Consider the following 25,911-nt stretch of genomic DNA (forward strand, 5'->3'; position numbering starts at 1 on the left):
AACAAGCCTTCAATTAAAATCTGTTTATATGTTAGAACATATTTCATTTTTAGTTTTTTGATTTGAATGATATTGAAGCAGTTTTGATATCGAGATTTATTTTTATTTTAATTGAAAGCTTGTTTTATTGTCTTTCAGGCGACTAATCGTACATGTCTCTGCGGTCTTTGAATGTTTTTTAATAATTTTTTAAGTAAAAAAGTCAGTTTTTAAAAAAAAATTTTTTTTTTTGAATATCAGCTAAATGAATTTTTTATTTAAATCATATTTTTTATTTGGTGAAAAGACATAAATTTGGCTAATTTTGACAAATTAATAAACTTAGAAAAATATTGTGCTCAAATTCCAGCTTGGCGCTCCCAGCGACGTTGCTATCTAGGCTCAGGTTTAATAAACTTAGAAAAATTTTATGTTCCAATTCCGATATGGTCCTCCTAGTGTCGTTGCTGTCTGAGCTCAGGTCCTGGTGCTTATGTTTGTGATTTGACGTTTCTCATTTGTTATTATGCCGCTGAACCCTTCATTAGCGTTAGAGTTGTGGAGAATAAAAAGTATTAAAAATGGGTGATTGGGAAAGGATTTTGATGGAGCTGAATGAGTCAGATCCTATGGACTTCTGCAAAGAGTTTTTTGAAGTAAAAACCTTGCTGGAGTATTGCAATGACTATGTACAATGTTATGTGAATATTAGTAGTAGAGATTGTGAGTATTTGACTTTGCGATTGACTATTTTTTTTATATTAATAAATCCATTTAAAGGCACAGAAAAACTATTAAATGAGATCAAAACACGTATGCAATCTGCCTTTATTCGTTGGGGTTGCTTAACTAAAGACTTAAAGAGTCTTCCAAATGCATATTCTACCCTCCGACAAATCGTCATGTTGTTGATTTTAAATACCGATATAACCTATCATATAGATTTGAAGGAACAGAAGTATATAGCACATGTAATTGATTTATATCCACCGTTGCCTAAATTTTTATTGATTTCAATCATTTGGGAACTGAAACTCGATTCCTTATTTTATGAAATAGTTTCCTACAGTCCAATTTGGTATACATTGCCATTGATGGAAGACGTTTTAGATTCATTAAATAATGGAAAGGAAAACGAAGTAATGGAGAGAGGAGAAAATATGGTTTGTTCAATGTTCACAAGTCTTACAAATACACAATTTTTCACTCGCGATCCGATATGTGCAACGCAGCAAAATATACAGTTTTGTAAATTGGCAGTAAAGATAATAGAAAAAACGCTCAACGTGTCACAAATGGATGAAGTAAATCAAGAGATGAACGATGTACGTAGGCGCGGATACTGTATAAAACATGTTTTGTGTGCTTTATCTCGTACTTTTGATACTTATTCCAATGCAAATCCGTATATTTCCGATTCGGAATATAAATTCTATGATATATTTCCACGACAAAAGTGGGGTAAGGCAAAGAAAACTTCTATGTACATTACGTTTAAAGCTAACGTTGTGGAACTACAGTTAAAAATTTTACAAACTTTGCTAGATACATTAGAAAGCAATATGTATGGGTTAGATAACGATATTCTTCTGTGTTGGACACAAATAAATGCGCCTAAACACAAAAGTTTGCGATGCGAAATAGGTGAACTAGCGTTTAATTTAAATGAAAACACAGCTCCTTTAAATCATGATGTCTTTGGTAAACTGCATAAAATTTCAATGCATGTAGATAGTGTAGAGGAGAAGTTACATAAATCTACGTTAAATGACATATTAAAACAACTATCGAGTGACGAAAGTAATGTAGTTAAAAAACTATGGTTTGATGAGTTTTTAAATCGAGCTACATTAATTGATATCATAGATTTTGCAAACGAAATTGAAAAACATCAAAATCTTATGAGTTTTGAAAACTGTAAGGCTGTTTTGACCTTTATTAGTGAGTACTTGACGAAGGTGAAAGAAACGGAAGACCACAGAGATAGTTACATGAAACTGGGCTCGACAATTTTAGCAACACTAAATCAATGCAGCAACACTGAAATCATAGAGTTGTTATGTTATCAGCGTGAATTATTTGGACCAGATGTGTGTGTATTTCAAAGTGAGGACTTTGGTTTTCGTTCCACTGAATTTTTTAATAAAGAATTCATTACACATACGTTTTTCTTACTATGCATGGAAAATCCATCACAAATGTGGAAAAAATATTTTGACATAGAATTCTATAACGCTGCTCAAATAACTAATTTTTGTGAAACAGTTAAAATCTCTAGTCCATTTTGTGATGAGTATTTTGATCAATATTTGAACGAATTACTAATGCAACCGCAAAGACTACAACAAAAGTATTTCCCAACTTTTCTTTGTGAAATTTATTTTAAACTCTTTTATCACGAACGTAAAAAGGACTTCATTAAAGAATTTATATATAAAAATGTGAGCACATATATTGGACTTGAAGATTTTAAGTCGTTGTTGTCATTCGTGCACGCTCTTGATATAATCGGTAAACATGGAGACTCCCATGGTGTCGAACAGCAAAACTTTGGTGAGATTACGGCACTAGTTTTAATAATGTTGGTACAAATTCTAGAATGTGCACGTTGGCAATTCGATAGTTACACAGAACTACGCGATAAATTGGTACAAGAAGCGATTGATTTAATTTCTGCAACAACTAAGAAATTTTTACCAGTGGCAAATCAGATAGGTAGATAAAAAAAATATATATATTGTATATATAAAATTGAACATAATATTAAAATATATTATATTTTCAGATCGCAAATGGATTGCCGAATTCATTAATAAAAGTCATTATTTGTCACAATATTATTTCCAAAGTTTTACATTGTCAGAAAGTGTTCAACCACTGTCTTTTGAAGATTTTTTATTACTCTACAAACCATCCAATATCAATGCAGAAAACACCATGATTTTATATGTATTATATATATTTATTTATTCAAATATTGTTAATATTAATAAAAATTTATTTCTTTTAGTTCTTGGTTCGCCTGACAGCAAAAGAAACAGAACTATCATTGTTTACAGATCATTTCTTGCCGTATATACCATTCAGCATAAATCTTTTAGCCAACGTAGCAAAAAATACGGAATCTCTCAATAACTACAAAAATTGTGTTGTTACTTATACGAATTTCGTTCAGACAATATTACTACCTAGATATGAAGAAAATCCGAGTAAAATTAATGAACTGTTAATGAATATTTTAAAAATTTTAAAGAACGCTCCAGATGAAGTATACGCGACTCTATTTTTGGATTTGCAGAACTTGTTAATTGCTCTTGCAAAAAAGACAATAAATTTACCAGATCAGCAACAAACTTTAAAACAGAAAGTGAGTAATATGAAAGATTGTAATGCCAAAAATCTTTATCTCAAAAAATTGGAGTCTGATGAATAAATATTGAATTTAAAATAAATATTGAACGTATAAAAATTATAGTAGAAAAATATGAATATTTTATTTAACCGAGATTATATAAATGTCCAAATGTGCCAAATATTTATTTTGTACCAATGAATATAATTATTATTTCTGTTTCTTACCAATTTGTTAACGAATTCTATTACAATATGTCTATCAGTTAATTATCTATGTTAATTATGGATTTTTAACATCATATGTTTTATTATACTATAATAGTTGTATTAATATTTCTTTTACTAAAAATATGTAATTATAAAAACTAACTGAATTAAAATTTTGTACTATTATTACAATAAAAAATCTCAAAGATTTTTGAAACGATGCTTTTTATGGTTTTTTTTTTTAAAGCATCTGAAATTTTAAATAACAAAAAGTTTTCAAATGCAAATTTATATTAGAAACGATTTTATTATGAATGCTTTTTATTATTGTTATGTGGGTGCACTTTTCGTAATGAATTTGACATTATAAATATATGGCAGCCCTATTTGACCCGTTGACAGCAGCAAAAACAAAAAGATTTGGCGTCTCCATTATAATTTGTATTTCAACTTTATTAATTTAAAATTATAAATTCTTCAAAGATTTTTGAAACATTACAGAGTTATTTAAATTTAACATAGAATAAGTAAAATTTGTGTAAATAAAATAATTGACAAATGGACCGGGCATCAGAATATGTACTTTGTCCATATAACAGTTTGCATACTATGCCAAAAAATCGTTTGCAGCAACATTTAATTAAGTGCAAACGACAGCATCCAAATGTCGTGGTGCGTACGTGCAAATTCAACTTAACACACGTATTGAAGGAGTCTGACTATCAGGTAAATAGCTTAACTTTTTTCTTTAATCAAATTCATATGCGATTGTTATGTAGGAGCATGTACTAAATTGTCCTGATCGAAAAATAATAGCGGAATTTATGTCAGCTGGAGGAGTTGATCCTGTTGAGACAATAAAACGCTCACCCACAGAAGATGATGGTGATAATTGGGATGATTGTGATTATGAGGAATCTAATGAAGTCAATAAGTTTAAAAGTAAGCCAACGTTATTAGTACGTGCACAAGGTTATACAAAATCAGAACGAAGAAAATTTGTGGATGAAGAGTTTAAAAAAAGAAATGAATCTAAACCACCTCCTCCGCCGACTTTTAAAAACTGTAAGATCAATTCATCGATCGAATATATGCGTGATAATAGGGATGAATTAGAAGCTGCAAATGTTCAATTTGACGACATCAAGCCAGTTGTATCTATCAAACGCAGCAGATCGCGCTCGAGATCACCCCTACGTTCCGAAACTTTACATCGCGACGTCAAGCCAGTTGTATCTATCAAACGCAGCAGATCGCGCTCGAGATCACCCCTACGTTCCGAAACTTTACATCGCTCCAAGGATATTAAGAGAGAGTTTTAATTAACGTGTGCAATTTTTATTTTGTGCTGAAATTGTGTTTTAGTATATAAATCAGTTGTATAATACAAAGTTGTTTAAAAAAAAAACATAAAAAATTAGAATATACCAGTCGATATATGTTTAACATATGTAATATACATTATTCATTGTAAACAGATTTGTTTTATTTATGCACTTGAGTGGGATTTTTATAATCAGAATTCTAACACGCTTATGGAATAACTTTTGCAATAACTTGAATAAACTATTGAGGAATGTTTTTTTCATCACTTGTAATGTTAATTTGTATATTATAAGGTGATTCTAGTTCGAAATAAATAGACGTTCTTAAGTTTGGAAAAATTTCTTATTGGAAACAAGATTCCTATAAGCACACTATCTATACTTTCAGTGTTTTTACTTCATTTTTTAACATCTTTAAATGTATGTTCCAATTAGGTACGTCTGCAAAATAAGTTTATAAACATCTAATTCATTACAAATCTAAAACTTTTTTCATTTCAAAATAATTAAATCCACAAGTCACAAATACAAGAATAATTTCGAAAATTCACCGGACTTTAAGAAGTGTTTATGATAAATATTTCAAATAAGATTTGTTAAATAAAAAGCTGCTATCTTTAAATAAAAAAGAAGCAGTCAACAATATATTTTCATATATAATATTTTCAACAGTTATATGCTTTTCTTTAGAAAAGATTAGGAGTTAAACGTATTATTTCATATAATTAATAAACTTTCGATACAGTAACATGCCATTATTTGAGTTCAAGTGGGCTTTGGCCATTTGGCTGCCACTCCAATTTAACCTAACTTACACATAAAAGTATTTTATTTTAACTATTAGAAAAGATAAAATAAAATCTAAACTAAACGTAGGATAAAATAAATATGTTTGACCCAATACTCGAATGGGAATTCATTGCATAAATTGCATAAAAGTTATCTACACGCAGATATATTAAAATCATTCATAAATAAATATAGTAAAATATAGTGACAGTACGTACATATTGCATGCTGGCAACTCTATAAAAAGGTAATAGTGCTACCAATAATTTTTTGAATTCGCTTCGTTGTCTACTGTCAAATAATAGTTTTGACAGCGCGTATATACTTCTGTTCCTTTCTTTTTTCTTTCTGTCGTGAAGATGGTAGGTGAATTTTTATAAAAATCGTTTTAAATCTGTGAAATTCTTTACCATCATGAAATTATATTTATAAAAAAGTGTTACAAATTAAATTTGAATATGATTTTTTTCTGATTTGGTACATTTTTTTTGTGCACTCTCGATATTTGTAAATATAATTAGAGAGGAGCGTTGTCAGCCGCTTCTTACTATACAAAGTGTTAAATCCATATAATAAAATGTGATGGTTGATAATATTCACTTCGGCTGTATAAATAAAATACATTATTAATACTTATAAACACATATTTTTGTAGACGAAAGGTACATCAAGCTTTGGTAAACGCCATAATAAGACGCACACTTTGTGCCGTCGTTGCGGTCGTTCTTCATACCACATCCAAAAGTCAACTTGTGCACAATGTGGATATCCCGCAGCCAAGATGCGTTCATGTAAGTTTCTCATTTGGTCTCATTATTATTATTGATTATTTAAATCGGTTTAAGAATTTTTCATAATTACAAAATTATATTTATATTTTATAAATATAAAATTATTTCATACTTCAAATATTAAGAAATGAATCCATTTCTTATAAGTGGCTTAAATATCAAATTCAGACTCAAGAAAAGATCTACATAGTTTCTTTAAATAGCGTAAAAATGTAAAAAAAGATATAGCGAATTATTGTTTATATTTGAAAGTTTGTGCGTTGGTACTAATTTTAAGATTTCAATGTTATGATTTTAATTTTCAATACTAATTACATTTTTATTTTGCAGTTAACTGGTCCGTAAAGTCCAAGAGGAGAAAGACCACTGGTACCGGCCGCATGCGTCACTTGAAGATTGTTCGCAGACGTTTCCGTAACGGTTTCCGTGAAGGTACACAAGCTAAACCCAAGAAGTCTGTTCAAACTAAATAAATGTATTGATCGTTTAACGTTGAACAACTTCTAAGAGGTTTAATGTGAGTTTAAAATGCATTATTTTTTTTTGTAAAAAAATTATTAAACAAGAAAACCTAAATAAATAATTCAGGAGAAAATTTCAGTTTTTTATTATGAATGTATAGAATCAGTATCTTTATTCACTGTAACTATTACTTGGCAAAAATTGTAATAATTATATAGATAATATATTAAAATAAATAGCAACATCTGTTTTCTAATAATTGCATGTAAAAAAAAGGAATTTTAGAATATGCTTCTCAATATTCCAAAAATTCCTTGACCAACTAAGGAACCACCTGTCTTAGTTCAAAACAAAGTAGCAGTCAGGTTGAAAACTATTGTTTGACTAAATATTTTATTTATACCTGTTTTAAAATAATTTAAATCTAGGGCGGTATATGTATGACACCTACGCATGTTTAATTGCAAACCGTTCATAATATTCACTTGACTTGGGTTTTTCATTTTCGGAAACATGGATTTGCAGATAAACGGAAAACATTTTATAAATGTAGAAGACTAAGAATTGAACTGATATCCTAATAGACTGTCATGGTAACTCTGATGTTATTCAAAAAAATGTCGTGAAATCTTGAAAGTATATTAGTTTGCAGATTTCCATCGTAGAATGTCTTTATTTAGTTAGACCTTGGTATTGCGAAGAAAATGTCCTTGTTTTTACTTTTGCAGCAACCAAAATTGTAAATCCTTCAAGATGTTCGATAAATTTTTTGCACAGGTGGATTTTAGTCCACCCGTATATACAGGGATATATGTGTATACCTATTGAAATATTTCCACTTTGCGTAGTTCACGAAACATATCTGGTACACTAGTACCCTATTTTGCATCGTGAATTGGGACTTACAAAATGCGACGCAAATATAATCACATATCTCCGCATATTTAATTTGCTTCCAAAAATAATTCTTAGGAAAATATTGAATTTCAATTTTAAATAAATATATTTGCTTATATGTACATATATTTGTTTTATAAACAATTCATACAAAAAAAAAACTAATATACATGCAATAAACATAATGTTTTAGTCTAAAACAATCGTTACCATATGGGTCTGATTTAATGGCTGTCTAGTTTTTTGAAAAAAATTGTTTCCTTTTCGTTGAACTTCAATAGATTTTCTTTGTAAATAAATTTCCTTATAGCAGTTAATAGCAGCTTCTATAGCAATTTTGGCATTACTGCTACGACTCTCGTCTGAATCGTTATCCGTAAAAATATCCATGGCTTTTGAGATAAGTTGCATAGCTTCTGATATTTGTGCAGTCTTCAGATTTTTGTCTTGTGCTTCATTATCTTGGGTAGGTGTTTCGTCTTGTAATGCATGTTCCACATCAATAGAAATTAGGTCTTCGTTTGCCACCAATACCTCGATAATGTTATCTTCCATTCCATCAACTTTTGCTATTCTAGCATGTTCAGCAAGACTTTCACAAATGTTAGACACCTCATTAATTTCTGGCATATTTATCTGGATGCACTCAGGCCATATTTGTCCCCACATCCCGTTCATACAGGTTTTTTTTACCTCCTTCCATGATTGATCTATATTTTCAATAGCCATTAGTATGGAATAATTTTTCCACAACTCCTTCATTGACGGCTTATTGTGTCCATCTGTAGCATTAAGTAGTTGATTGAATGCTCGCCGAAGATAATAGCATTTAAAATTAGACATAACTCCTTGGACCATTGGTTGTAGAATGGATGTAGTATTTGGAGGCATAAATACAATTTTTATATTTTATGAAATGTCATCACAGAAAATCGGATGTCCTGGAGCATAGTCAATCAATAAAAGCATTTTGAATTCGATATTTGCAGTAGAACTATAAGCCTTTAATTCCGGAACTGCGCAATTCTCTATCCAGTCTTTAAATAAAGTTGCTGTCATCCAGGCTTTTTTATTTGAACGCCAGTAAACAGGAAGTTCATCTTTTTTAACATTTTTGAATGCTGTGGGGTTTTCGGAGTGATAAACAAGTAGAGGCTTAAACTTAAAGTCGCCTTCAGCGTTTCCACTCGGAAGAAACGTAAGTCGCTCTTTACTAATCTTAAATCCTGGGTAACGCTTCCAAAATAGTTCCGTTTCATCGACATTTAAAACTTGATTGGGAGAGTAGCCGCCGTCATCCATTATACATTTTAAATCTTCTTTAAAGTATTTTTGCTGCTAGAATATCTGCACTAGCCGCTTCTGCTTTAAATGCGATATTATGTAAATATGCTCGCATTTTGAAAGGGCTGAACCAACCTCTGCTTGCTTCAAATTCTTCTGATTTTTGGCCACTTGTTGATGGAGCATTAGCTTTTAAGTCATGGAATATCAACTTTTGGCTCAATGGCATTCTTCTTTGATTTTGATTTTCAATCCAAATGGATAGAAGGGACTCTATTTTAACAATTAATGGACTTCTATTTTTTGTAACTTGTTTGGCCTGCAAAAGCGCGGCAGCTTTTCCATAGTCTTTTATCTTGTCCGCAATCGCGATTACAAATTGTTCTCACAGTAGTTGGAGCTAAACCTAGAATTCTCCCAATGTCTACAGGTTTTTCTCCAAGTTTAAAACGTTTTATAATGCCTAACTTTTGTTCCAAGGAAATTTGTTTACCTTTTCACTTCACCACTCTAATGTAAACTGATATCTTTTAAGTAAAGCTTTAATAAGAAATAAAATGGTAATCCCCTCTTTACGCATGTATGAGGAAATGACGCAAATCGAAACACTACCGATGCAATTCGAAGCCAATTCGATGCAATTCGAATTCGAACACAAATCAGGGCGACGAAAATCGGGGTATTAGTGTATTAATAAAAAAATTTGTTTGTATTTTAAGATTGTTTATTCGATTTTGTTTGTATAAATTAATATGTGATAATATATATAAATATCTTTTCATTGTGAAATAAAATTTAAATTCTCTTTAATTACTTAACATAAATAGGAAAATATAAAAAAATATACAAAAGCATGAAGTGTCAAAGAAGATTAAATCCATTTCGAAAGATATTTTGCAAAATATATACTAGCCTAGTTGTGGTATACAATGGAGGGTAGAGGAGGAGGCAGACTCTTACAGACTAACTTGCACTAATTTCTTTATAAACTAAGGGCTAACTTAAGAATAAAATTTAAATTATTTTACAAGAGTATTTAACCTAAGAAATCAACTACCAACTAATCAGCGTGCTCGTGCTTTGACGCTAGCGCTGATGCCGATGTCGGCGTTGAATTCAGCGTAGACGCTTGCGCTGCAGTCGACGTCGTTAGTACTTGTGCATTGTTTGAGTTCAAATCACAGTTTTGACTTGTTTCAGTTGAGGTTGCGGGTCTGACTTGTGCTTTGGTTGTTGGGGAACGCTTCAGTAGCAGTTTTTTTATGTTTTGGAAGGGCGCATCAAATAAGATAGTCAACGCCACAGACGCCAGGAATATGGAAATAAACTCATTTGTGTCAAGCTAAAAATAAATAATAATTAAAAATATTTCCATAATTACTGGAGAAGAAAAATAGATTAAAAGAGGCTTACAATTATTGAAACAAAATTGTAGTAGTGATGTATATGACGGCGTCTGCCCACATTAAAGAAGAATACTGGAAATTGTGTAAGGTAGATGGCATATGAAAGCTTAGTAGATACCTGGAAACCACTCCAGGACAACATATTTGTGAGTTTATCTAAAAAATATATTTTAAATAAATTTAAAAAATCTAGTTTTTATGTGTTCAGTTTTGTCACTTACTTGTATAACCATTGTGCGACACAAATACAATCCAAGAGAAGAATATACACCAGGCTATGGGCGCAAAGGCGGCATAAATTGCTGCATGTGTGGAATTGTATGTATAGTCAATATGACCCATAGGTGCTGGACCCAACACTGATGCTAACACACATAAAGTGGCTACAATCCAACCGACACGTAGCTGCGTTTTTGTAAGTGTGACATTTTTGAATTTACGTAAGGCATAACCCAATAAAATGCCCATAATATAGACTGTTGAACGATGTGGTGGGAAAGAATACATATAGTCAGCAGTACGGAAGAGACGTTGTATGCTAAAATTATAACAGAGTTCAAGTTGAATTCTTGTAATTAATACAACTATCTCAACTAACTTACTTGGTGCCAAAGTATATGTAGTTAGACAATTGATTTACAATGGTTGTGTAATAACGTGCACCAGTACCAATAGCACCCAATAATATTAAAGTAATTAGACCCTTTCGAGGCCATTTCCATAAACCAAGTATCATAAGTGGTGCAACCGCAAATAATTCTGTATCGATACCGAGATGATGTGTGTGTGTTAAGCACTGAAATGTAGATTTTCTTCGTGAAGCTATTTAAATAGAGAAATTTTTGGTTTATTTACCATTTCACTGAAACCAAAATAGTTATGTATAAAAAGCAAGTTGCGCCACCAGTTTTTCTTGCATATATCTGCATGATGTCCAACAACCAGATTCCACTGAGGTCCTGAACCCCACATTGGCAAAACGTAAGTACAGAAAAGTATTAAGGCAGCGAGTGGTGGCACGATTCTGTAATAATAATCAATAAATCATTAAGAAGTATGTATATTTTATTGAAGCGTTTAAGAATTTATTAAAGATCATATAATGTACTTATATATATCATTAGTTCAGTAAACTGAACCGTATAAAGGGAGTTGTTGGAATTTTAACGTAAGCAAAAACAGTGAAACGACATAGAGTAAGAGTTAATATCTATATTTGATAGATCAACAAAAAAAAAGAAGAAAATAAATCCTAATATCTCACTCAATTATAACTATCGGATAAAAGATAATCTTGACTTTAACAACCACGATTTTGTATTTTCAACACATTTTGAAATCTATCATTTATAAATTTTATTACACTCCTGTCTCCACCACTGTACTTGAGACCAATTTAAGAGTAGGTTACGATCCATATTATATATTCTAGATTTCTACAAATAAAAAAATTTCAGGGCAGAAAAATTGTACACCTAATTAGAAATTATATTGAATGTTTTTGAAATTTATATAGTTTGAATGACCCACGAGATGATATCGACGATACCTAGGGGATCCACGTATGCCTATTGGCCCATTATAATGTTATAACTTCCACATACAATTTTTTCGAAGTTGTTACGTACCGCATTAATCGGCTGATATATTCATTTTTTAGGCGTATTGGTTGTCCTTTGTTTAAACGACCGAATAATGAGTAAGCAGTTAACATGCCACTAAATAATAAAAATGGATCGGTGTAAAGGGATGCAGCGCGACCAATGACCGTCCATGGTCGGCCCAAACTCTACAAATAAAAATATAAATGTTTTAAGAAAGAAGTTATGAAAATAGTTGATTTTCCTTGTTATACCTCAGACATGTCAGTACGATTGTTGTAAGGATTGAAGAACATGGCCATTGATTTGTGTGAGAATAATAACATAGCCGCATTAAGGAAACGTATGCCATGTACAGCTTGTATGTCATCGGGAGATGAGCTTGTTTTAAATAGCCAACGTAAATTCTTGTCCAATGAAAATGCAGTAAACCATTCATCTGGAAAATATTTTTTTAAGTCAAATGTTTTTGTATCTTTTAAAACTGAATTAAATCTTACTCTGTTTTTGATTTTTTGTGCAGCGTTCGTAAATTGTTGACAATGCAGCTATAGACAGTATGATAAGGAAGAAACGCCTATATGAATATAAGTTAAAAATATATTTTAATAAAATTTATTTTTAATTTATGTACATATACTTGTGTGTATATGTGAATATAACAAATGTATATAATTATTTTTTTGTTTATATGTGCAATTAATTTATTATTATTATGAGCATTATGAGGTATTATGAGCAAAAGTGATAGGGGGCTGGTAGGTGCATATTATATATAGATAGATATAATAGATAAATTTAGATATAAATCTTTAAAATCGCTTTAAATTGGTTACAATAAAAATATCAACTATTTATGCCTCAAAGAAAGATTATTATGCTAATTGTTTAATTGAATATATAAAAAAAATATTATTTATTAAATTTATTATTGAATTTACATATTTTTTGCATTCGCCCACTCGAATACTGAAAAACTGTTGTTTATGTCAAATGAGCATAAGCTTAAAGTAGTGGTTATGAAATATTATATGATTTATTAAATATTTTACAATAAAATTATTTAAATAATCTACTGTTTGTTTTCCTTATACGTCATTCTCATATTGCATAAAGTATTCTAAAGCATTCTACTTACACAGCTACGGTAGTGTTACGATCCCAAGGTTTATTGTGGTTTGATTGACACATTTTGGGTTCTACGCGCACTTGAAACGATATGCCGGTAGATTCGGTCATGTTATTTAGATATTCCTTAACACTGTATTCTACGTCTTTGTAGGTACATGAGGACGGTACACAAATGCCCCAATTTACTAATGAGTAACGTGGTACACGATGTCCAGGCTGAAAAGATATATAGAACACGTTTTTCACTATATTAATTTTTTTGAAAAATAAGATATCTTGAAAGAGTTAAAATATATTATATATTTTTTGTGAGTAGCATGGTGTCTATTAAACCGATAGGTAATATAGAACATATTGAAATTAAAGTTCATGGTTAAATATGTTTATAAATAATTTAAATAGAATATAGAATATATATACTATATATACTATATATATTATGGATTATAGAATTATGTATTATATAGATATTATAGAATATAGATATATATATATTCTATAAACATTTTTTTAGTGATGTTTCGTGTTTTTAGTGCATTTGTTTTTTTTTTCTTAGCTTTGATTGAGACATCGTGCAGTTTGGTAGCACTAATTCTAATTATTTTCTATTCTATGTGTGATTTTTTAAATCTTTTAATAACGCTAGCTGGGCTTTGTATTTTTTATATTAATGTATGTACAAATAGGTCTCTAAACCAAATTGAACCTTAATAGGCGTTAATTTAATAATTTGTATAAATTGCAATCAATGCAACCGTACAATAATATACACACACATATGCAGTGTAATTTTTTTAATACATAATTAATTACTTTGTATTGAGTAGAGCCAAAAAATACTTGAAATATTTGATTTATTCATTTTTTATTATTATATATCGAAGTAAATATATACTGTATCTTTTGTATAGATTTGAAATAATCAAAAAAATATATTTTTCAGATAATACTCTTATCATATGTAATGATTGCGGTCTCAATAGAATTATAATAAGTGATAGGCACTATTATATTTACTCTTTGAAAGCTACAAATTAGATTTTAAAGTGAATATCACACAAATAAAATTTTATAAAAAGTTCCATTATGTTAAAGTTATTCGATTAACAATAAATTTATTTGAAAATTTATTAATTTAAATAATAAAAACATCAAAGTATAAAAAATTTAAAAAATGTAGTTCATTGCTGCAGTTTTTGATGCATTCACAAAATCAACTTAAACATCTGCATTTGGTCTGCTCTTGACCTAATTTTGAATAAACTCTCAAGTCAAAACGTCATTACTAAAAAAATTTGAATATATCTTTTATTTACATTTAACTGGTTTTTTGAATATGAAATGAAGTCAATCTTTGTAAAAAATTACAAGAAAAAAGAGTGCATTGAACTTTGCTTCAGCTTCTTCGGTTTGATGTTTGAATTTTGAAGACAAATTAATTTTTTATATTTTTAATGTTTAAACAAAAAATAGTGGAAATATCAATAATAAATTAACATAATATAAAACAGATTAATGCACTTTATTAACATTTTTAGTGATTGTTTTTTCTCACACTAATAAAGTTCAAGTTCAATGAAAAATTATTGAATAAAATTGATTAAATTATTAATAATATTAACTGGTATTAAAAAAAAATTGTTTAGTCATATTAATTATAAATATATTAAATTATAATATATGTATACAAAGAAAATAATTTTTTAAAAAATTTTAGGGCTATTTTTTATGTGCCTTTAGGAATATTTATTACTTACTCTTTCAAGAATCTAAGATAAAATATTAGTGTTTTTATAGATGATTTAATTCTTCTAATAGCATTCTTAATATTATTTCTCATTCTTTTCTTTAAAAAAGAAAATATGTATTTTATAAGGTTCATGCTCCGCGCAGAATTAAACCCACAAAACGCAAGTCTTTGTAGTACTCACGGTTTGCTTAAGATTCCCTATTTCTATAGTTCAGCTCAGGCAGCTCTTTCGGTCTGGATACTAAACTGATTTTTGAAATCATTCTGTTGCATATAAAGCTCAATAAAAATTTAAAGTGCATTAGGTTAGGTTAGGTTATATCGGCGATCCCTAGCGGATCAACTTAGGCCCATTGTGTTACCGTATATATAGTAAAAACTCAGGTAAAGTGCATTAACTGGATAACGTTTTAAATAGTATAATCGACAGGTGCCAAAAAGCTGTAGTGCCTGCCATTGCCGTCAATTAAGCTTGCGACATAACTGATAAGTAATCTTTAGGTTGAGTATGAATAAGTGCTGGAAGACTTGTAAACAGTTAGGTGGAAGGCTTTTAATCGTAAGTATATATATTTTTTCTAAAGCAGATGAGGTTTTACATTTCACAAGTATGTGGAAGTGGAATATAACGAATTGAAAGATTCATTTGGCAATGTGAGTTAGCAGTTAGGAGGAGTGTATACAAGGAATTAATTAAAAAAATCTATTATATCTAGAATAAATAGTCCGATATATTTTAGGTGGAGTTTGAAGCCAAAAATAATGCTTTTGTGTACGAAACTATTCATTATTGATTGAAAAGTTTGAGAAGTTTCTCAAAAATAGTTTCGGCTATTACTCTTCAGATATATATCACTCTTTATAATGATAAAAGATTATAATGCAGCACGCCATAGCTATCCAATAGATTTCAGTCAAATAGTATATCTGCCCTTATATTTAATTTCATAAAATATGTTTTTAGTTCACTAGAGCATATTATATATAAAATGACATATAATATAAATTATATTTTTCTATAAATTATTTAAAATCAATTTCATTAAAATTTCATTCTTAAATTGGTAAAAATTAAAAAAAAAATAATGAAACAAAATGCTTAACACAAATTAAATACATTTTATACACAAAAAATAGATAAAAAAAATTTATCACTTTTAACATAATTAACATAATTTTTTGTTCTATTTTATTTAAAGTTCAATAAACTTTTTCGCAACAATATTTATTTTTTAAGATTTTATTATGCTAATTTGGATAGAGAAAAACAAAATTTGTAGAAATTTTTTGATTCTATTTGTATATTATTTGTATCTTTAAGAAGCAATTCTCAAAGATCGAAAAATTCAATGCGTAAGAAAAGTTCTAACAAACAAACAAAAAAAAAAAAATTAAATAGAACTCGTTTTAAATATTTACAAATATATATCTTAAATACATACAAAATTAAAATTTGCAAAACTGCGAAGAATTATATTTTAAATATTGCCAAAACCTTATTAAAAACCAAATAACAAGTCTTAAAATGATTTTGCAAAAATCTTTGGACTCAACTGTCTATTTCATAGAACTTTTCATTTTATTAATTTGCCAAAATAATTAAAAATTATTATAAGCATGACTGCGATAAAAAAGTTTTTTAAATTAATTTTAAAAAATGATTAAAAAACGTAAGTCTAATTAATTAATTTTCATTACATATTATTAATTATTTTAATGACAAAATAAGACAGACGTAATTATATACGTTCTTAACTACGCTGTTTGTAAGTATAAATAAAGTATAAGTATAAATAAATAAATATAAATAAATATAAAAATAATAAAAATAAATATAAAATTCTTTTTTCATTTAAATTAGCTTGGCTTAACTCAAAAACCGTACTATATTGTTCTGGTGTTTCATTCACCCTTGTCTCTTCTACTCTGCTCCTATCCTCATATTTTTATTATTATTTTTGAAAATTATTATTGTATTAGCTAATTTTCGTTGCTTTGACTTTCCTTCGACTTAATTTATTTTATGCATTTAATAAAATTAATTATTAATTGCATTACTTATAATAATTAAATTATATTTTTTCAAATTATTTCCAACTCTAGGAAACAATTTCTGCTATTTCTGAATAATTTAAAGATATATCTTTTTATAGCTCACAACATAAATAAAATGCTTGTGAAAATTAGCATAAAAAAGAAACTTTACAGTTTCAATTTTTTTATTCTTGCATTTTTAAACTAATCTTCTATAAGTAAAGTCTATAAAAATTGCTTACATTTTTAGAATATTTAATTTAAATAATGTAATTTGAATTCTAATTAACAACTAGAAACGCCTTACGAATCGTGTTAGTGACCGCCTAATGGCACTCAATAATTTCATTCAAATATCTGATAATAATTATTTCATGTATTTACTTCAGGTTAACATCATTTTCAGCATGACTAAGTTCAGATCGTGAGTTTGCAACATTATCAGTTAACGAACAATAAATCAATTGTTTCAACAACAATTATAGAATTTGTATCTCATCTTAAAATACTAAAGATGCTTTTGAAATGCCGCTCATATTTATGATCCATAAAATTCAGTGCAATTGTGATGTAAAAATTAAATTTAAATATTTCTAAACGTTAATGTTTCTAACATTGTTAATTTAATTATAATTTATGAAGATAAAAGAAAATTGTGTTCAAGAGAGTCTGTCTCATAAACGGATATCTTTCTTAACTGAGCAATGTTGCTAGTTCTCTGATTTTTTTTCATACCGGCTTTAGCTCATTAGTCAGTTTTACTTACTAGTTACTAGTTAGTTTTGTTTTCATAGTGAAGAGTATTTTAATATACTTAAATACTAAATATAGACTTCAATGCATACTCACGTCGTTAAATTCACTTCGGAAAGGACCATGCGATTGGATTAATTTAAAAATATTCTTTAAACGTTTGGACTTATATGTCAACACAGGTTGTGCGTATGCCAAGCAGTACTGCCCTTTTATCTCCCCACTGTCATCAGCTGCAACAGAACTGCCTGTCTGGTAGTTAACGCCGAGGCACTGATCAAAGTCTCCGATTTGATTTATGTTGCCATTAAGTACGCCCGAAGTAAGTTTGCCAGTAGAATCGTGCACTGAAAAAAATTGTGTTAAATTAAAACTTAGTTTAGCATTGGCTTGAATCTACATTAGTTATAAGTTGAATAAGTCTGTTATATTATTTGCGCTTCTTTATTGACATGTGCCATTTGTTCTTCTCAAAATTTGCATAAATTTTACAATAATTAATGAAAGACGTTCAGAATAAAATTATTGAGAAAAAAATTTAAATTCTTCCGCATTTTTGTTTTTATTTTATGTAAAGTATATACTATCGTAATGTTTTATTTATATTTACAAAACAGGAATGTTATCGCACATGCGGTATTTGTTTATAATTTTTTTTCAAATAAGGTGGGTCTTGTTTTTGAAGAGTTACGAGAGAATTTCGCACGACCTTGAACTTACAATAGTAACCCTCGTACTATTTTAAATTAGTACTATTTTGTATTTTATAAAAATATTTTATAAAATATTTTATGGCATTTTGGTTTTTATAGAAAAATAATACGAATTCACACATAAAGAGTTGGATCTTTTCGAAATAAGAATATAAACAGATTGGGTAAATAATCTATTTGAAAAATAGATGAAATTTGAAAGTAGTTGAATCAATGTGGTTAGTTCAATTCCTTTGAATCTAAAAAAATATTTTGTAATTATAAGCAATCTGATGTCAGATATCAAAATAGAATTATAGACTAGAATAATTAAATGAAATAAGTATCATGATATATATAATTACATAATAAAATAAAGAACTATATTATAATTATAAGGTGTTCTTTTGCAAAATATTAATTTACTATTTTTTCAAGTTACTCACACACTTTTACTCGTACATATACATATAAGTAATATAATATATAAATTTAAATATCTATAGAACATACAGAATGTGTTTGATGGCGTATGAGTGACAAATTTAATATCATACCACAAGTGATTGTTTTATTGCTCTTATTGGATATACTTATAATATAAAATATAGTTTAATAGCAAAACTAATTAATCTTCAAATAATAATAAATTTCATAATTATATCTATTTTTATACAATATATCGTTTAAAAATTAGCATTACCCAATTTAAGATAAGTCCAGTTAACACATTCAACTTTTAGTGACAAATGGAGTTTTTTATTATGAGATATTTTGTTTATATTATATAAAATAAAAATATTAAAACATGTTTTTTGAGGAGTAAAAGACCTCATAAATTTATAAACAAAGCGTTATTTGTAGTGAGAGTGAAACGCGTAGCCGATATATAATATGAGGTTTTTAATCTTTTGTAAACATGTTGTGTCTGAATTTTTTAATACATATTAGATATTTACTTCCTTTTTAATTTGTTTATATTTTTTGTATATTACGTATTTAATACGTTAATAATATTATAATATATATTAACACAGAATTAAAAAATGTAATGTTCACGGTTTTTCAAGAATTTTTGAAAATGGCGAAATTAAAAAAAAAAACTTTGGGGAAAAGAGAGTACTTAGTTCTTCGATAAATTAGCATATAAATATACTTATATATGTTCACATATATATATAGTGTAATAAAATTTTAAGGAAAAGAGAGCACTGTTTATTTAATAAATTAATATATATATATATATAATGTATATTAATATTATTTTAAATGCTCTGGTTTAATGTTGTTTAATAAATAAATGCATTACATATAATAATGTACAATCTGAGCGTTCGAAATTCATGGAATTACAGTATGGAAAACAAGTTTGAGTGAAGCTTAGTTGAACTAGTTTAACTGGTATTAAACTAGTTTGTTAGATTTTGCTTTAATGAAAGTGCTTGGAATTCTATTTAGAAAGACAATAAATATAAAAAACAATATATAAATAAATTATTATTATAAAATATATTAAATACAAAATATCTCTTTCATTTTTCTTATATTGCTACGGTGACATTGAAATTATAATTTCCTTCATTTTCTGCTTTAAAATAGCTCGACTTTACCCGAGATCTTTCTAGCATTGTACACTAAAGTTTCAAGCGTCATTCTCAAAGGTTGTGATTTACTTTTATTTTGATTGATCATAATTTTTTCATATAGAAAGTATATTATTAAAAGTTTTGTTAGCCATGTCATTCTTTAACTTACGGTGAATGTACCAAATTCACTGAAGTTCCTAGAGTCGTTTTAAATCTGTGTACTGCCTGTTTTTTAAATCAGTAACTTTGTTTTTTGTTTTTAGTTAGAATCAAATATATTGTATTGTCAATAAAATACTCTTTTTACACCAGTCTATACTCTCGTTGAAATTTAATGTTCATTTGTTACACCTAAGATCACAATCACACCTAGTCATATGAAAGATATAACACTTTTAAGTTACATGAGCTGGAACTTGATGTCATTCGACTTTTGATAAGTTTCTCTACATGTAAATATATAGATTTGGCGTAAATATCTAGTTTTATTTTAATTAATAAATAAAAGAAATTGCAATTATACATAGTTTTCTTTTATATATAAAACATTTCTACTGAATAGATCGAGCTTATGTTTAGCAGAACTGATATTTCTTGAAGTACAGTTATAAATAAGTTTAATGCTAGTAGGACTATATATTTTAAGCCCATAAATATAGAATAGATTTTGGACACTGTGCTGAAAGTCCAACCAAGTTAATCACATGGTGGAGGAGTGACATTCGATCAGTAGAGTGTAGAGTGCTCTGTGATTAACTGATTGTTGAATGAATTGAACAGATTATCTGCTTTTAGGTTAATGTACGACATATATTATATTTCTACATTTATCAAAACAATTTGAAATGAACATTATTTTACGATAATAAATGTATTGAAACATTATTGCATATATGGAAGAAAACTAAACAAAATCGAAATAAATTTTCATTGATTAAAAATAATGTCTGGCACATCTTTGCCATACCATACCATCTGACTTCAGCCAATGTCATGGCAATTTGGTGGCTTCACAAAAACATTTTTTACTTCATGTTTTGTTTCAAATTTTTGGCCCAAATTTTGTAGTTGCAATGACATTGTCTGGTATTACTTAGAACGCTTAGCAGTATCTTTGCAACAGACTATTGTAGTCTTTTAAAATTTTCTTAAAAAATCACTCAAGAGCCTTGATAGTGATTTTGTTGCAAAGTGCTAAAACGAGTTTCGAACGTTGTTCTAATGAATTTCAACTTCAACAATTATTGGACTGCAGTATTCGAGTAAAAAGTCTAAGAAGCGAATAACCTGAAATTTACTTTGAACCTCCCAAAATAAAAAAAAACTTGTTTCGATCGAAACTGTCTGGGCATAGAACAAATTACTGCAATCTCGTGTCGATTGTGCCGCGTTTGGTTGACTGCATTTTGCACTTTGTTTACCTTAACCAAGATTGTGTTGCAGTGTCGAGTTGATTTGAGCTGTTGAGTTGTTATATTGTTTATAAAACTAGGTAAAGTTCGCATGTTTAACCTTCGAACATACAACATTCCAAATAGTTGCATTCTACTATATAAACTACTATATGGAAACATAGTAGATGCGATTAAGTATTAATCGAAACATGAGTACATTGAACATTGACTGTTTGGATTTTGATTTTTGGTGTGAAGAGTAAAAAGATTTATCTACTTCTGAAACTAGTTTTTACTATTATATATTATTAAAATAATAATTTGAAGGAGGTAAAGAGCAAATATTGTATAATACATCAAATTTAATGTCAATCGTCAATAGTTCAAGAGTTAATTATATATAGAACTTATTCATAAAGGACACATATAAACGCAAAAGTGTTGAAACCTATCAATTATTGACTTCATTATAAAATGGTGGAAATTTAAAGTCAACAGTATTTAACCCAAAATTATTATCTATTTAAAAGAATCTTTTATTTAAAGTAGTTAAAGAACTAAAACTATCAAAATTAATTTATTATAAAAACAACAATAATTAATATTAACATAAAAGTAACATTTCAGCTAATCTAGATCGGCTAGCTGAAGGTGATGCAATCAAAAAATTTATGAAAAAGCAGCGATTAAGATGGGTTGGATGTGTGATAAGAATGTCGGATATGAGAGCACCGCTTAAGATTTATGAGAACGAAGTAGGAACCAGCACATGAAGAGGGCGACCAAGAAAACGCTGGAAAAACAGTGTGCAGCAGGACTTAGAAGAAATGAACATAAGAAATTGAAAAACAAAAGCAAAAAACAGAGAAGAATGAAAAACTGTTGTTAAACAGGCTTAGGTCCTATATGGACTGTATAGTTACGGATTATGATGATGACACATGAGACAGTTGATTTTTACAGTTGTGTTTGAGATTATATACCATTTATAAATAGAGCGTCGTACTCGCACCATGGGAAATCTTTTGTACCATAAAAATAAATATAAAATAATAAGAAAATAAATTTTTATAATACATTATACATATATATACAATATATTATGAGCTACAGAGAAACTCATATTAATAAATCATAGTGGTGCTAAAATATGAATCAAAGATATTATCATTAGTGAATCATATAGATGTCTAAACCACTATATTATTATTTTATATGTAATAATTTTATTTGAATATGAGTGTAGCCGTCGTTAGTCGTTATAGATATAATAAAAATATTTTATTAGAAATTAATTTTTAATGTTTAAAATGCTTTAAAATGTAAGTATTTAAAATGTAAGTAAATGTAAAATCACAAGACAGTTCATTGTCGACATTGTTTTGAGCACTACTAATGTTAGATAATATTTTAGGTCAACAGAGTTTATTACAAATGAGCTTGAAGCCAAAAAGATTGTTACAAACTTTGTTTTACAAGTTCACCAATTGGTCACTAGTCTGCCAAGTGTTTACCTATGTTTGCCTATGTGGCTCTTAAGCAATTGCAACCAATAGGTGACATTGACAGATACTTGTGCTAAGACATTTAGAAACTCTAAATGCATTACTAAATACATTAGTCAAAGTAAAACAAAATATTAGAAATATTAATACGAGTAATACTTATAATATTTGAATGTATCCGGCTGCGTATGAGTAACATTTTTGATTTTCTTCTTCATGATTTACTAATTAAATTATTTATTTATGAAACTTGATGTGATTTTTATTATTGCAGTTATTTTCTGTACTTATTCTACTTTAATACAATACTTAACAATTTTATTTACATTATCGTAGCCTTGAATGATTGTGGATAATGTACTTAAAATGTTAAAATCAATTAAATAGAAATAAAATTTATTTAATGTTTAATTGATAAAATTTCATGTAAATCAAATGTACTTTGTTCCAATCTGAAGTTTTCTATATATAGTAATGCTATAGAAATATAGTTCAAGGAATTAATTATGTGGTAAAATACTGGTCTGCCTCTGCGCCTAGTCTTGTGGGGGTTCCAAGTAAGTGTAGCAAATAGAGTTTTAATTAAAACTTATAAAAGGTTTTGAAGATTAAGTATGGAATTGCACAGGACTTCTGATATGGTTCTATTACCAATTGAAAGTTGTATGGATATTGATTTTGATCAAGTGATATGTCCAAATCTTAATGTTAAATCAAATATAAATTTTAATAATCATGTGAACTCTTAAACTAAAAAATTATATACAGTTAATTATACCAGTAGATGACTGATTATAGATTTTACGCAGTATCCAAAACAGTTGTATAGTTAACCCAAGCATGCGCTTGATTAAAAACTAAGATTGTGGATTCTGTCCTCACTATAATACTCTTTTCTAGAAGTATAAATATACATGAAAACTTATAATAAAAAATAAGAATAATGTTATGACAGATGAAAGTTTAGATGAACTTTCTTACTATCCAAACAATTTAATCAGCTCGAAATCAGCTTAGATATCCTGACCCTTCAATATGGAATAAATTTCTTTACTATATATTTGTTAAAATCAGTTTATATAGAATATTAATTTGTATTAACCCATAAAAATAATCTACCCTTCAATTTAGATTTTTATTATTGTTACAAATTTTAGAGATTTTTATATACCAGTATTGGAGTTATTTACTTATCTATTAGATAATATCTATTAGTTTATATAACTTATATATTAACTTTCAATTGTTTAATTTCTTTATTAAATGTGAGCTAATTATAAAGTTAAAGTGGAGCCCTGTAGTATTAGTATTTAAATAAATTACAAATGCTTCTTAACTGGTTTAACTTGTGGATTTAAAGCCTGAATGGGCTCAAATCATTTGTAATTCTGTAAACTTGTTAATTGGTTAATGGACTTTACAAAAGCCAAGTAATTAATTTGCATATTTGTTTTTTAAAATCGTTAACAAAACTGTGTAAATACTTTACAAGCTCAAAGACTTATGTGCTGGAATTGCTTAGTTAATAAACGCAAATTGAGTAAGACAAAATTACAGTTCAATGTACCGGAGAATAATTATTACTAATTTATTAAAATTTAAAATGATTAAATACATGTGTAATATTATAAATAACAGTTATTATGGTATTTTATTTCACTCACTTTTTAAAGCCCACAGATCAACATTTTGTAAGGCCTCCAAATAGCGTCGCGTGTGTTCGCGACATGTAGACGAGGCCTCCGGATTTATAGATGCATCAAATGGCTGCGATATGGCAAGAAATTTTTGTCCGATTTGATATAAAAATTCTGTAAATAAATGCAAATAGAAATTATATAAATTAAATTCACATAAAAATATTAATTGCAAATGTTTTAAACCTGAAATGTTTGCTAAATTAGAATTCATTGAATCAGTTTCACGAAACTAATTAATACGGCTATATAACGCTTATAAGGCTGGTCACGATCCAGTCTAGTAGGAAGTTACGCTACTTGAAAGATGCGTCGTCGCAAGATTTTGAATGGAACTCATTTTTTATATGTCAATCATCAATAATTCAACAGGGATGGCATGAGTCTGTACACGTTTGGAATGCTTATTAAGGTTTATAAGTACGTTTCACCCTATAAGGCATGTGTGTTATAAAATTGTTATATACACATGTGCTGACTCTTATGGACAGTGACGTCAGCTTGTGAAAAAACATTTTGGATTTTCAATTGTTCTAAGTATGTTTCAAGCATTTCAGCTAATAAGACAAGCCAACGAAAAAAATATTTTAAATATTTTGAATAACTTGAACTTTTTTAATGAAATTATATATTTGCTTTTAAAGTTTCTACTTCAGGTTTCTAGTATTGTTTTCTAGAGCAAACATTAAAGTATTGTAGTAGTATGCTATATATAAATCATAGTATTGTTAACTGTTAAGAAAATAAAAATCCTACACATATATTTTTGTTAGGTCATTAATATTATAATATTAGCAGAAAATATCAACTATATTAATTTATTATGTGTTCAATAATTTTCTTTTAATTTAATTCAGTATCACTAATAGATATGTAGAACGTGATAGGTAAGGTTGGGGTCGCGGTCTTTTACACCATAAGCCTCTATTAATGATCTCTAATAATAATGATATCATTAGCGTTAGCGTTGCACATAGACAGAGCAGAAGGATACGCAAAAGCACCGCTGTGGTCAGCGTACAGACAACACTGAAAGGCGCAAGTCCCCCAAAAATTGAACACAGTAAACATATTTTTAGTGATGAAATACAAATAGTTGTCTGAACTGATAACATTGTTTTTAAAACGAAAAATATCAGATTCTAGAAACTCGGAAGCTTCACTGTTGAAGTTGGACTTATAAGAGTTCATATCAGACTAAAAGTTCGATCATAAGTATATAACACAGAAGTAGAATGTGCTGAAATATAGTAAATTAAGACGTTTTAAATGGC

The 25,911-nt window shown here is 28.4% G+C and overlaps 5 protein-coding genes across 8 annotated transcripts in view; 3 read left to right on the top strand and 2 right to left on the bottom strand.

The window, feature by feature from the left end:
- Window positions 1-340: 340 nt before the first annotated feature.
- Window positions 341-3,535, top strand: LOC119671532. The gene is made up of 4 exons (XM_038082209.1): window positions 341-702; window positions 760-2,694; window positions 2,765-2,928; window positions 2,990-3,535. Exons 1-4 carry the CDS (start codon window positions 561-563, stop codon window positions 3,410-3,412), a joined length of 2,664 nt encoding a protein of 887 aa, XP_037938137.1. The 5' UTR covers window positions 341-560; the 3' UTR covers window positions 3,413-3,535.
- A 486-nt stretch (window positions 3,536-4,021) lies between these two features.
- LOC119674976 (gametocyte-specific factor 1 homolog) lies at window positions 4,022-4,926 on the top strand. 4 transcript variants are annotated; one of them, XM_038086141.1, is made up of 3 exons: window positions 4,022-4,266; window positions 4,320-4,714; window positions 4,793-4,926. In XM_038086141.1, the coding sequence occupies exons 1-3, from the start codon at window positions 4,099-4,101 to the stop codon at window positions 4,860-4,862; spliced, it is 633 nt and encodes a 210-aa protein (XP_037942069.1). In that variant the 5' UTR covers window positions 4,022-4,098; the 3' UTR covers window positions 4,863-4,926. The 4 variants fall into 4 exon arrangements, with proteins under 4 accessions (XP_037942069.1, XP_037942077.1, XP_037942066.1 ...); XM_038086149.1 differs by having other exon boundaries at window positions 4,320-4,682; window positions 4,761-4,926; XM_038086138.1 differs by having other exon boundaries at window positions 4,320-4,752; window positions 4,831-4,922.
- A 994-nt stretch (window positions 4,927-5,920) lies between these two features.
- On the top strand, window positions 5,921-7,040 carry LOC119674995 (probable 60S ribosomal protein L37-A). The gene is made up of 3 exons (XM_038086157.1): window positions 5,921-6,016; window positions 6,310-6,445; window positions 6,776-7,040. Exons 1-3 carry the CDS (start codon window positions 6,014-6,016, stop codon window positions 6,916-6,918), a joined length of 282 nt encoding a protein of 93 aa, XP_037942085.1. The 5' UTR covers window positions 5,921-6,013; the 3' UTR covers window positions 6,919-7,040.
- Window positions 7,041-7,993: 953 nt separating this feature from the next.
- LOC119667125 (tigger transposable element-derived protein 1-like) lies at window positions 7,994-8,695 on the bottom strand. Its single transcript, XM_038076413.1, has one exon. The coding sequence runs from the start codon at window positions 8,693-8,695 to the stop codon at window positions 7,994-7,996; it is 702 nt and encodes a 233-aa protein (XP_037932341.1).
- Window positions 8,696-9,890: 1,195 nt separating this feature from the next.
- The window catches only part of LOC119671533 (O-acyltransferase like protein), a 28,796-nt gene continuing 12,775 nt past the window's right edge, over window positions 9,891-25,911 (bottom strand). The window contains exons 2-12 of the mRNA XM_038082211.1: window positions 24,605-24,751; window positions 17,860-18,110; window positions 13,234-13,442; window positions 12,596-12,672; window positions 12,350-12,534; window positions 12,123-12,283; window positions 11,350-11,518; window positions 11,097-11,290; window positions 10,716-11,032; window positions 10,502-10,650; window positions 9,891-10,430 (exon numbers count right to left, since the gene is read on the bottom strand). Of these exons, the coding sequence (XP_037938139.1) occupies window positions 10,149-10,430; window positions 10,502-10,650; window positions 10,716-11,032; window positions 11,097-11,290; window positions 11,350-11,518; window positions 12,123-12,283; window positions 12,350-12,534; window positions 12,596-12,672; window positions 13,234-13,442; window positions 17,860-18,110; window positions 24,605-24,751 (2,141 nt within the window). The 3' untranslated portion in view covers window positions 9,891-10,148. The remainder of the gene's footprint in view (window positions 10,431-10,501; window positions 10,651-10,715; window positions 11,033-11,096; window positions 11,291-11,349; window positions 11,519-12,122; window positions 12,284-12,349; window positions 12,535-12,595; window positions 12,673-13,233; window positions 13,443-17,859; window positions 18,111-24,604; window positions 24,752-25,911) is intronic.

Source organism: Teleopsis dalmanni, chromosome 1, assembly GCF_002237135.1.
Source record: "Teleopsis dalmanni isolate 2A chromosome 1, ASM223713v2, whole genome shotgun sequence".
Taxonomy (NCBI): domain Eukaryota; kingdom Metazoa; phylum Arthropoda; class Insecta; order Diptera; family Diopsidae; genus Teleopsis; species Teleopsis dalmanni.